This window comes from Schistocerca cancellata, chromosome 8 (assembly GCF_023864275.1).
Source record: "Schistocerca cancellata isolate TAMUIC-IGC-003103 chromosome 8, iqSchCanc2.1, whole genome shotgun sequence".
NCBI lineage: Eukaryota > Metazoa > Arthropoda > Insecta > Orthoptera > Acrididae > Schistocerca > Schistocerca cancellata.
Window position 1 is genome coordinate 50,627,862 of NC_064633.1, and position 13,365 is coordinate 50,641,226.

At 41.7% G+C, this 13,365-nt stretch overlaps 1 protein-coding gene across 1 annotated transcript in view; it reads left to right on the forward strand.

Moving 5' to 3' along the window:
• The window catches only part of LOC126095333 (zinc finger protein GLI4-like), a 139,133-nt gene that overhangs the window by 44,332 nt on the left and 81,436 nt on the right, over positions 1-13,365 (forward strand). Inside the window, exon 2 of the mRNA XM_049910138.1 lies at positions 2,167-2,751. Coding sequence (XP_049766095.1) covers positions 2,167-2,751 — 585 coding nt within the window. The remainder of the gene's footprint in view (positions 1-2,166; positions 2,752-13,365) is intronic.

A 13,365-nucleotide genomic window follows, 5' to 3' on the forward strand; every position in this document is an offset into this window, starting at 1 on the left:
CCATAATATTGTCCTCAAGTACATCGCCCTTGTATAGACCCTCTATATACTCCTTCCACCTTTCTGCTTTCCCTTCTTTGCTTAGAACTGGGTTTCCATCTGAGCTCTTGATGTTCATACAAGTGTTTCTCTTATCTCCAAAGGTCTCTTTAATTTTCCTGTAGGCAGTATCTATCTTACCCCTAGTGAGATAAGCTTCTACATCCTTACATTTGTCATCTAGCCATCCCTGCTTAGCCATTTTGCACTTCCTGTCGATCTCATTTTTGAGACGTTTGTATTGCTTTTTGCCTGCTTCATTTACTGCATTTTTATATTTTCTCCTTTCATCAATTAAATTCAATATTTCTTCTGTTACCCAAGGATTTCTACTAATCCTCGTCTTTTTACCTAGTTGATCCTCTGCTGCCTTCACTACTTCATCCCTCAGAGCTACCCATTCTTCTTCTACTGTATTTCTTTCCCCCATTCCTGTCAATTGTTCCCTTATGCTCTCCCTGAAACTCTGTACAACCTTTGGTCTAGTCAGTTTATCCAGGTCCCATATCCTTAAATTCCCACCTTTTTGCAGTTTCTTCAGTTTTAATCTACCGATCATAACCAATAGATTGTGGTCAGAGTCCACATCTGCCCCTGGAAATGTCTTACAATTTAAAACCTGGTTCCTAAATCTCTGTCTTACCATTATATAATCTATCTCGAACCTGTCAGTATTTCCAGGCTTCTTCCATGTATACAGCCTTCTTTTATGATTCTTGAACCAAGTGTTAGCTATGATTAAGTTGTGCTCTGTGCAAAATTCTACCAGGCAGCTTCCTTTTTCATTTCTTAGCCCCAATCCATATTCACCTACTGCGTTTCCTTCTCTCCCTCTTCCTACTACCGAATTCCAGTCACCCATGACTATTAGATTTTCGTCACCCTTCACTATCTGAATAATTTATTTTATTTCATCATACATTTCTTCAATTTCTTCGTCATCTGCAGAGCTAGTTGGCATATAAACTTGTACTACTGTAGTAGGCGTGGGCTTTGTATCTATCTTTGCCACAATAATGGGTTCACTATGCTGTTTGTAGTAGCTTACCCGCATTCCTATTTTCCTATTCATTATTAAACCTACTCCTGCATTACCCGTGTTTGATTTTGTGTTTATAACCCTGTAGTCACCTGACCAGAAGTCTTGTTCCTCCTGCCACCGAACTTCACTAATTCCCACTATGTCTGACTTTAACCTATCTATTTCCATTTTTAAATTTTCTAACCTACCTGTCCGATTAAGGGATCTGACATCCCACGCTCCGATCCGTAGAACGCCAGTTTTCTTTCTCCTGATAACGACGTCCTCTTGAGTAGTCCTCGCCCGGAGATCCGAATGTCGGACTATTTTACCTCCGGAATATTTTAGCCAAGAGGACGCCATCATCGTTTAAAAAATACAGTAAAGCTCCATGCCCTCGGGAAAAATTACGGCCGTAGTTTCCCCTTGCTTTCAGCCGTTTGCAGTACCAGCACAGCAAGGCCGTTTTGGTTAGTGTTACAAGGCCAGATCAGTCAATCATCCAGACTGTTGCCCCTGCAACTACTGAAAAGGCTGCTGCCCCTCTTCAGGAACCACATGTTTGTCTGGCCTCTCAACAGATACACCTCCGTTGTGGTTGCACCTACGGTACGGCTATCTGTATCTCTGAGGCACGCAAGCCTCCCCACCAACGGCATGGTCCATGGTTCATGGGGAGAGACATTGTTTATATAATAACATAATAACTTCATATACCTGAACGGCTTGGTGCAAGTTCGCCATTTCAGAGACTTGCATGTCGTTAACTTACACCAATAATCCTTTGGTATAAGGTAGATCTAGATCTTAGCTTGGAATCCTAACCACATGTCGCTGCTGGCGACTCTTCACACTAGATTAAAGGCACATGGAAAAGATCTGTATGCCAATCAGGATTCGATCCCATGGCCTCTCACTTTCCGGGTTTAACCGCTAGCTTTCCCACTACTCCACCGAACCTGACTGTAGATCTGTCTCAGGACTGAGCGTTTCCCACCGTCACTAGCTTGTTCCAACTTTTGACTAATAATCTTTGCAGTCTCGTTCTCTCCCTGTATTAGGTCCATTGTTTGTGCTGCAACTCATGTAAGACTTTCCATATACAGCAGTGTGGAGGCTCCAGTGCACCGCCAACGTGCCAGATTGTGCAGGAGGACGACAGCCTTCTCCTGAAGCGGTTGATAGGCAAAGTACCTGCAGACAAGAAGATATGCCCAAAAACCAACGACATGAACAGCAGAAGCAGTAGTGGCCAGCCCTGCAGGCCGAAAGCTGTGACGTCACCTCAAAACCTGCAGCAGCCCCAGTGCTTTTACGCAGTTCAGCAGCAGCCACGCCCCCCAACACCGCCACCTGTGCCACCTCCCGGTATTCCTCCACAGCAGATCCGCCATCCCACTCGCACCACGCCGCCTCTCCCGCCGTCACAACCGCTCCGGCCGCCACCGTCACACCCAGCACCACCATCAAAGCTTCCATTGGACTTCCAGGAACTCCAACAGTCCCAGTCCCCTCTGTTGCAGCCTCTGTGCCCTCGGCAACAGCAGCCTACAGACCAACAAGAATCGTCACAGAAACCTGAAGAACTGCCAGCAAATCAAGCTTTAGCCTCTGTTACCGCCACCGACCAGCAGTGGAAACATAATAGCGGAGAGTGTGACAAGCTCTTCAGCACCATGACGTCTCTCAAGGTGTGTCTTCGCCGTATTACGGCTATCTGCGATAAGGGCTTGTACCTGTAACTGTTTCTTCTTTTATTTTTATTTATTACTAATGGACTCCCACACTTAACTTTAGTTCGTTAGCAAAGTTACATTGATAAGATACATCTAAAATTTTCTGCATACACATAAGACCGGAAATCTGTATTAATATCATAATTTTGTACAGTTACTGCTAGTAGAACTGATATGTTGCATGTCGCAGAAGACTTTATTACTGATTGGATCCACAAGTTACAACATATCTTCGAATTTATGAACTATGATAGTCAGGTTTTAAACTCGCTGGCTCTGTCATCAACAAATAAATATATAAGCTGTGTAGTTAATTTCTCCTTAAAATCTGCTTCTATTTCGTTCCTACATTAAGACGTCGATTTCTTTAAACGTCCTATTGGTTCATGTTACAGAAACACAACTACATTACTTTGCTGTCAAGGTTTTCCGATGCACAAGGGTTGTAACCTCCCCCTCACTTATCGACCTTAATGACAGTGAAAAATTAAACCGCGTGTACCTAATGGAAATTTGGGAAAAGCAATCGTCACCGAAGTTAATCTGTCGGTAAAGAAGGAGGAAATGGTTACATCTAAATGAAAGGAAAAATGCAAATGAAACTGGTGGAAATTAATTTTGAAAAGGGGTAAAGGTAATAAAGAAAGTAAATGTGCGGCCGTTACGTTAACAATTAACTAGCGGTAATTAGATATTTGAGATTTGGGGGAAATTACGGTCGCCAGTCCTAAGGACAATTAGTATAGTAACTGAAAAAGAAAGGTTATTACACATATAATTAGCACTAGAAGCGTGGCAACTGAAGGTTGACGCGTGTAGTGTGAAAACTGAAAGTTTGTCAGAAGTAATAAATTTCGCTACACTCTGACTTAATTTAGCAAAAGAATTAATAAAACCGGAAAATCGAAAGTTAATTTAGTGACTGAAGTTAATAGTGAGCTTTCTTTCTGATGCACATCGAAATTCAGTAAAATACGGTTAGTCTTGTACTACCTCAACAATCATTTCAAAAGCTACTTGAATCTACGCAATTTAGAAATAAGAGATTTAACTTTGAACTTGAATTAAATGATTCTGAACAATTAACAATAGTAAAATTTAGTATGTACCAAGCTGAGCTGCAGTCACAGGTAAGCTAAAATACGGTAACAAAACTCGCACTCTTAATTTGTGCTTGTGTAATCTAAATATTGTAGCCAGCTATAATTCCTTAACTGAACTTTGAAATTAAAGCAGTGAAATCGAATGATGCTGGCGTTTGAATTTCAATGACACTCGGGTTCATTCCGGAAAAGGAAGGGACCCTGCTTGGTAATGCAATTGGGACAATGAGCAACAAAGGTTCATGCTACGTTGCTGTAATTTTGTGATTTGAACAGTTTGAAAAGCTGAGGCCTGCCATACAGTTCTAAAACGTTACGTGCTTCCAGACTTCCTTGTTGGTTGATTGAAGGTTTGAAGCCGTCGATCGAGGAGGTGGCGACAGTCACTCATTGTCGGCCGTCGCTGTTGCAGAAGCTGGGTGTTGGTGCGCCTTCTTCTCGACACGGTCACCAGGCGAAACGGGCTCTTGATGTGCGCCAGCTAATGCTTCCCGTCCGCGACACCGTGTCAGAAACTATCATTGCAAGTCGAGCGCAATTACGTGCTGCCAAACCCCGGAAGCATGGCAACTCGCGGGAGCTTCACACAACACACCTGTTCCACTGCACCACCCCAGCCAGACTCTCCCTCTGCCCACGCTCCACGCGACAGAGTTAACATTACCAAAGATCCTAAACACTTTGGTTCTCCACATGACCTATCGACGTATTCGTTCGATAGCATAGTTTTCCCTAGGCAAGACCCAGCGTAAAAATACAAATAATATTCACAAAGCAAACAATTATACATCGACATAAATGCATATATATATATATATATATATATATATATATATATATATATATGTGTGTATGTATATATATATATATATATATATATATATATATATATATATATATACTCCTGGAAATTGAAATAAGAACACCGTGAATCCATTGTCCCAGGGAGGGGAAACTTTATTGACACATTCCTGGGGTCAGATACATCACACGATCACACTGACAGAACCACAGGCACATAGACACAGGCAACAGAGCATGCACAATGTCGGCACTAGTACAGTGTATATCCACCTTTCGCAGCAATTCAGGCTGCTATTCTCCCATGGAGACGATCGTAGAGATGCTGGATGTAGTCCTGTGGAACGGCTTGCCATGCCATTTCCACCTGGCGCCTCAGTTGGACCAGCGTTCGTGCTGGACGTGCAGACCGCGTGAGACGACGCTTCATCCAGTCCCAAACATGCTCAATGGGGGACAGATCCGGAGATCTTGCTGGCCAGGGTAGTTGACTTACACCTTCTAGAGCATGTTGGGTGGCACGGGATACATGCGGACGTGCATTGTCCTGTTGGAACTGCAAGTTCCCTTGCCGGTCTAGGAGTGGTAGAACGATGGGTTCGATGACGGTTTGGATGTACCGTGCACTATTCAGTGTCCCCTCGACGATCACCAGTGGTGTACGGCCAGTGTAGGAGATCGCTCCCCACACCATGATGCCGGGTGTTGGCCCTGTGTGCCTCGGTCGTATGCAGTCCTGATTGTGGCGCTCACCTGCACGGCGCCAAACACGCATACGACCATCATTGGCACCAAGGCAGAAGCGACTCTCATCGCTGAAGACGACACGTCTCCATTCGTCCCTCCATTCACGCCTGTCGCGACACCACTGGAGGCGGGCTGCACGATGTTGGGGCGTGAGCGGAAGACGGCCTAATGGTGTGCGGGACCGTAGCCCAGCTTCATGGAGACGGTTGCGAATGGTCCTCGCCGATACCCCAGGAGCAACAGTGTCCCTAATTTGCTGGGAAGTGGCGGTGCGGTCCCCTACGGCACTGCGTAGGATCCTACAGTCTTGGCGTGCATCCGTGCGTCGCTGCGGTCCGGTCCCAGGTCGACGGGCACGTGCACCTTCCGCCGACCACTGGCGACAACATCGATGTACTGTGGAGACCTCACGCCCCACGTGTTGAGCAATCCGGCGGTACGTCCACCCGGCCTCCCGCATTCCCACTATATGCCCTCGCTCAAAGTCCGTCAACTGCACATACGGTTCACGTTCACGCTGTCGCGGCATGCTACCAGTGTTAAAGACTGCGATGGAGCTCCGTATGCCACGGCAAACTGGCTGACACTGACGGCGGCGGTGCACAAATGCTGCGCAGCTAGCGCCATTCGACGGCCAACACCGCGGTTCCTGGTGTGTCCGCTGTGCCGTGCGTGTGATCATTGCTTGTACAGCCCTCTCGCAGTGTCCGGAGCAAGTATGGTGGGTCTGACACACCGGTGTCAATGTGTTCTTTTTTCCATTTTCAGGAGTGTATATATATATATAGTAAAACAATTACAATACATAAAGACACAGAAATGTCATATATTGAGGTAACAAAACAAGGAAAAAGAATTATAGAACAATAGATGGAAATAGGAGGATATGCATTAAGGCGTTACAAGGTATTTGCAAAGAAGTCTCACCTGTCTCACCTACGTGGTGACTTACGAAGATGGTGAGTGATGCTGCAATATCTACCTTCGTTAGTTTCGGTAAGATCGCGTGGATCCTTTCTTGACTGAACGCGAATCTACAGTAAAATGATTATTACTGTCTTGCGCGAGAAACTAACTCAAATCAAACTGCTTTTAAGAAAAATACAAATAAATTCAGAGCAGTATAGGAAGGAATAGCCTAGTGGGACATGTATCCGTGGGTGAACGAGGTGTCAAAGGCGCTTCAACATTCATTTAATAGTTAAAACATCAACATATTTATATACACTATTTACAGTACAGACAGCTTCCTATATAACGTTGTTATCCTTGTATGTAGCTGGTCCACAATTCTGTTATACTGCGGATCAGTAATTGGAGTCCAAAGTTCAATTACTTTTTGACTGTTAGGAGGTCACAAGTGCCGTGACAAGTGCGTCGACTGTCATGGCAAGTCTTCCGAGATCTGAAGCGGAGCTCAGTGTGTGGCGACTTAAAAGATCTAATATGTTAGATTTACTCACAATCGCCGATTTTCAGTCAAAACAGATTGCGATGTCCGGTATATTGTTGTATGGGCGTGATCCTTTTCTAAACAGACAGTGTATACAAGAAAATAAGATGTAGTATAGTTTCACATAAGTATTCCTTAGTAATTTATCATTCCTAGCTCTAATTCAGTAAAAAGCCGCATTGCTCTGTCATTTATAGCTCACACATCAGCTTCTTCGCGCTCCTGCTAAATCTCAATTTTAATCACTTCGAGTAACACGTTATTTATGCCATTTTATACACAATTTTCTCTATCGGTTGGTCCTTGAGTCATTCAGATTCTCATTTTCATACATTCCACAGTTTTCCCTCTTCCATCAACTATTCATTTTTCGGATTTTACGAAGATATTAATCTCTTTGGGTGCAGCACTTATGCAAAAGAAAGTCTATGACGGCCACAAAAATCAAAGGTTCTAAATAACAAATTATTGTTCCAGACAACTCAAATCACAATTGACAGTTTTGGTAATAGGGAAAATTAGAATTTCAATATTTCGACCGTATCAGATGAACACTAGCTTCCTGAGCTTTTTATTACCAATGATAATAAATAGGAGGAGCATCCGTTTTATGTTTGACATGTATGAAAGTGGAAATCGGCACATAGACCCCTTTACCTCTTACTTAAAATAAACAGAGTGATAAAGCTCACAGTACATAATGAAAATAACAGGCTTTAATTGTTATAGAAAGTTACAGCACTGCATTATAATTTTACTAATTAGAAGATAACACTTTTCAACATGTATTACAATCATCATATGTGTCATATGGAATAGACATTGTTACCCAAGTCAGTAGCGGCATCATCACGTGAGTGAGTACCAGGGGGTGATGATGGTTCACTGATCTTTTTTTCGTGGGATAGGCTTCGATAAAATTGGTGTGTATCGGTGGCACAAATTACAAAAGTTCCATCAGGTCTTATTTTTTGTGTTTTGGCTTTGGCTTTCCAACAGTGGATTGAAGTGTGGGAAGTTGCACTAACATTTTACCTATTCGTTGTTTTCTCATTGGCAGTTCGTAGTGAGGCAGAAGACCTTCAGCAGATGCTCTCTTATAAAGAAGAGTATTTGGCTTTGTCTTTTCATAATGAAGTACCTGCATTCCTGGTGCCCCTGGCGCAGTTTTCCTGTAATACTGGTGTTTTTCTGTAATACTGGTTTAGTACTTGAGGACCAGTGAAGTCTTCATCCGTTAGCTTAATAACAAAAAACATTATACTTCCTGTGGCAGCCAGATCCATCCAGTCTTCTGGTACATGCAAGTCACATTCGTTCGGTTTTCATTTTTTTTTCTTTTTTTAAAGTTCAATGATCCAAAGTCCTCAACACATTCATTGTATGAATGTCCAGAAACTAGGAAATGCGGATCAACAGTTTTAATTTGGACGTTCTTAACAATATAACACCAACATTTTACTATTAGATGGTTTTTTTCTACCCGCCACAGTTGTCACTGAAGGCTAGGATGTGGTTTACAGCGTGAGGAAGACTCTGGATGTACTTCAACAAACAAGACTCTATCTTCTGGCAATCCCTACTCACCTGTTGTTCACACCGCATGAACATATAGGCAGTACCACTGGTTACATTGTGAATATTGAGGCTGTATGTCTGAAGCTGTCACAAATAGTAGCCTTTCGGCATCATCTTTTGAAGATGAAAGCATATAGGGACATGATTGTTGTCCTTTAATTCCTTGCATTTCCTTTTCGCTTCTTTCGCAGCCTCTATATTCCTTAGAAGAAGTTCTTTTTCAATTCCAGCTCCTTTTTTTTCATCAGGCGTCTCATGTGTGATTTTAATTTGCAACCTGCCACAAGTTACACAGGTATGAGGCCTGTGAAAGCTTAGATTGTAATTTGTTTTGAATAAGTGTCTATAAAAACTTTAACTTCCACGTTTCACCTTCTTTTTTTTCTTGACAAAATGTTTCACACTTCTGAAACGTTACTGGCATACGTAAGTTTGGCTGCAAGTACTTTCGGTTTGGAGCTTTTGCACTACTTCAATGAATAGATCGGAATTTTCTTGTAAGTTCACTCGTTGTTTCAATTCTCTTTGCTGATATTTTATTTGGGGGTTCTTTCTTTTCTCGTTTGTCACATGGTGAAATGCTAGATGAATTTTTATTTTTTAATGATAAAATTTGTTATTATTTTGTTGGATATGTCAAGAGGTTTTTTTAAAAAAGTTTTTGCACATTCTAAAACCTTTTGAGTTTATAAATAGGCCTTCGTAAATCGTCTTCGTGAGTAACAGCTGGGGTTTCTTCCTCAACACACGCTGTATGTCCAAGGTGGTTCACTGGTTAGATCATTGTCATCAGAAGAATTATAATCTCTATCTTGATTAGAATTATGACCATCTCCAAATGCATCACTGCGACTACTTATAAAACTGCCATTGTCATTATTTGTGTCCTTAGGACTGTTTCCTTTAACTTCCTCAGCCACACGATCTGGAAACAATTACTTTTTTTAAAAATCAGTATACACAAGTTCATCGTCTCTTTTTGATTACTGATAGATCTAAATGATATATGTACTGCTACTACTAAATAAATAAATTGTTACTCGAATATAAATAAGAAAGTAATTATAATAAATTGGTGTTGTGTTTAAGTTTAATGAGAGGCTATAATATGACTGAACACAACATTAACAGCTCACTTGTCTTCTTGTCCTATAAGAAAGGCAATATGGTGGAAAACTTTTTAAACAGCACTGGCGGCTGCTTACACTAATAGAACCATCTGCGATGTTTCGCGGTAAACGGCTTCACAGTGATACTGGACCTCTGGTGCTGCAAAGTTGAACAACAACCAACCAATATTTAAGGGGCATGGTGCCAGGCAGCAGAGGCTGTCGTGAAAATCACTTGGCTCTCGTTACCACCCAACAAATCAGTATTATCACATCCCATTCTTGTACACAGCCCTTTTTTTAATGTCACGTAAACCACTTGACATCTGGGGTGCACTGATATGTACAACACTTACACACATACAAATTTAGGTACGTCAGTTAATACAACTAATACCATGTTTACATAAACACGTCAGTAAAATTCCGTTTCAGGCTCATTTTCTAACCAGAGATTGAACATTTCAACATTTTTATGTAGTAGTTTTATCATGTGTATTAAGTAACTAGATCTGTTCAGAGAAAGCTATACAGGGCTAATATTGAGAAATACTTAATTACTTACAGGAAGTTAGAACAAAAATAGAGATAATGGTTTTAATTTGGACAAAGCATGGAATCCGGCTCTTGCAGTGATTAAACGGCAGAGAAGTCTTCATGGTGTCACTGCCGATGAACATACATCGATAAGCGAACTGAATGTTGTACGCCTTCGCCACGTTCGGCGCGTGTGTAAGCGTAAACTCTTGGCGCCAACCAGCGTCTGTGACCAGCACTCGCGGTACCGCCGCGGTGGAGCATACAAGGCCGCGCTTGGCACCTTGTCGTCAGTCTTGCGACGAACTCTGAGGATGGCCAGATGATGCGCGGCCGAAATATCAGTGAAAGAAAATTTTAATTGCGCAGCTGCATGCCCGAAATTTAACGGACTAAGAACAAAAATGTTGTTATCGACATACGTCCGGAAACTGACAGTGAATCTGTAACCAAGCAATTAGCATCTACCACATTACTTGTCATGTTGGTTAACGTACAGCAAATGAGACAGAGTCTTCGTATGTCGCAAAGCAATTAGGTGCAAGTAAGTGGCCAAGCCCGTACACTGATGGCACCCCGTTGATAATACGACTATTCAAACATTCCCGAGGACCTTCTGTGGCCCAGAGATGTCGACTGTCTTAGCTTATGTTGGCATCTCGCTTCATCAGTGAAAAGTGCTGACGAGGTGATTTTACAGTGCTGGTGGTCTGTTGCAACAACGAGCTACCAACCTTCTCTCGTTGAGGAATACCCACCGGCGATAATTCTTGCACACGTTGTCAGATAAACATTAATTAAATAAGAAATTTGTAGCACATAATGTGTAACGTAATATACCAGTACTGTTGAGAATACTACAGACTCAGCGTCCGCTTGCGGACGTTGACGTGAACCATTTTGAATTTTTTCCTGAATCGCCTCTTGAAGTATTTCCGCCAACTTTATATCCAGCCTGCTCTCGATGCAGTAAACTGGGAAGTAGAGAATCGAGTATCACCATCACAACTAACCGTATCCAATGATGCGCCACTGTTCTGATGTGAACTCCTGTGTGCCTTACACGTCGACATTGTGATCCGCTGTACTGACGATACAAGTACCGATTTTGTTAGCGACTGTGGAATAATCATTACAAAAATAGGGACACAGCTAGAAACGAGGAGTAGGAAAAGGCGGCGGTAATACTCTGTTTCTAGAAAAGCAATGGAACAGAAAGAGTTAAATATCAAGTTGTAATTTTGTGAAACAGTTGATTTCTTTGGGTAAAAGGGATATTTCATAGTCCTGCAAATGTATCGAAGAGCAAAAAGGAATAGTACTGCCTACATTGACATCTCTAACATGAATATTGGTACTTAACCCATACGTCTTCTAATCGGAGATTGAAAATTTCAACATTTTTATGTAATACTATGGGTCTTTAACAGAAAATTTCGTGAGACACAAATTTTAGATCAAATTAAATCTTTTGGAACAGTCCTCTCTCATATCCCTGAAGCCTCCAATATGCTTCATAGAGATCGCTCATTTGAGGATTTAATGTGATATTTTTCCATGTTGATAAATTCAGGAAGTTTCTGCAGTTGTGTTTTAGAAAAACTGAAAGAGTCCTGTCGACGGAGCGACCACATATAATTAAGGTGTCCTGACAGAGCGCTAACTGCCACTAGGGGAAAAGTATGCACGACGACACTGTCAAAAGAAAATATTCCTCATTTATCAGTTTTCACATTTTTTTCACAAGAATCCGCACACTAGAGGAAAAACTAAACCTTGCGAAAATTTACACTAAAAAATAAAGTACGCATTAAGCATTGAGTGTCTCAGTAATACTTAACACACATATGATTGTCCGACAGTTACTGCGAAATATAGAGTAAAAAACATTTATCTCGTGTGACCGCAACACAATAAACTTTAAACAACATAGCAGAAAAAATTACGCTACGTATGATACTACAAAAGGTACTATTCAAACATGCATAGGAACTAATACATCAATTTGGCAAGAATAGTAGCAAGAAATGAAAGAACGAGATTGAGATAAGAATCCACTTCCGAAACTCGAAAGGATTGAGAAGATAATATACGAATCATGAACATCGCTTTAAGAAACTTCTAACGTTATCGCGACCTTCCTAAAATTATCACGATCGCAAATCAATTAAATTTAAACGTGGGAGCGCGAACGAACATTCACCATTCTTGACAGTACCAGAATCACACCCCGAATTGCTCAAAGAACTCTACATCTCTCCCTCTGCTCTTTGCCAAAGTCGGTCCTAAATTACTGGCATCCTATGAAAGAAAAGACTGTGACAAAACCATAAGCAGCCGACCACTGTGCTCGGTTATTTGTTGACCTTTCATAGTTGAGGAAATATGCCACTCGAATCTTCTTCATTTCTGTTATGTTCACGTGGAAAATTCATCATTAACATTAGCAGAGAACAGAGCTTGAGGCCCTATGTTAACCTAGGAGAAAAGAAGAAACGCTTCTGCCTACCCCTGAAGTATCTTACCAGACAACTGTACCACGAAAAACGGAGCCATTTTGCGCGAAAGACAGACAACTGCCGCTGCTGCCACATCCTTGTCGTCTGCAGGCGCTCCCATCGTCAGTCAAATGACTGACATCTCCAGTGCGTTTCGACCCCCTGCCTTTGAAACCCCAGGGAGAGACCTACATATATTATATGTCTGAGGAACAAACGGGATCGTGTCTCAAGAGGCACAAGACTCAAGTGAGATTCCTATCTTATGAACATGATGATATTATTTTCATAAAATTTGACTTACATATTAAGAGAAGCATCTAATTATGTACGAATGGTAGGTAATGACGGGGCTAGCAGCTAGTCGCATTGAAATTACTTCTGTTCTAAATGATATCTGCTTATGCTTAGATTGAAATGGATTTAATAAATTAATCTCAACCGATGTAGCATCACAGCAAGGGGGCTCTGACTTACAGTGCAATTGTGGGACATACCCCTGTGTCTTCCTATGTTAACTATATTAATCTTTCTCTTCGTTATCCATTATGATAAAGAATTGCAATATTATCTACCTTGGGAAAGGGTTAGGGGGTGCGAGATCATATTACTTATCAGGAAAACCTAGAGAATACAATGCCATTCTTTCTTCTGATGGAGTTTACTACCTTCGCAAACAGGTAGCGAATGGAGAAACAAATATACAGTCAAAAAATGCAGAAAGATAGATGAGAGGGATCTGA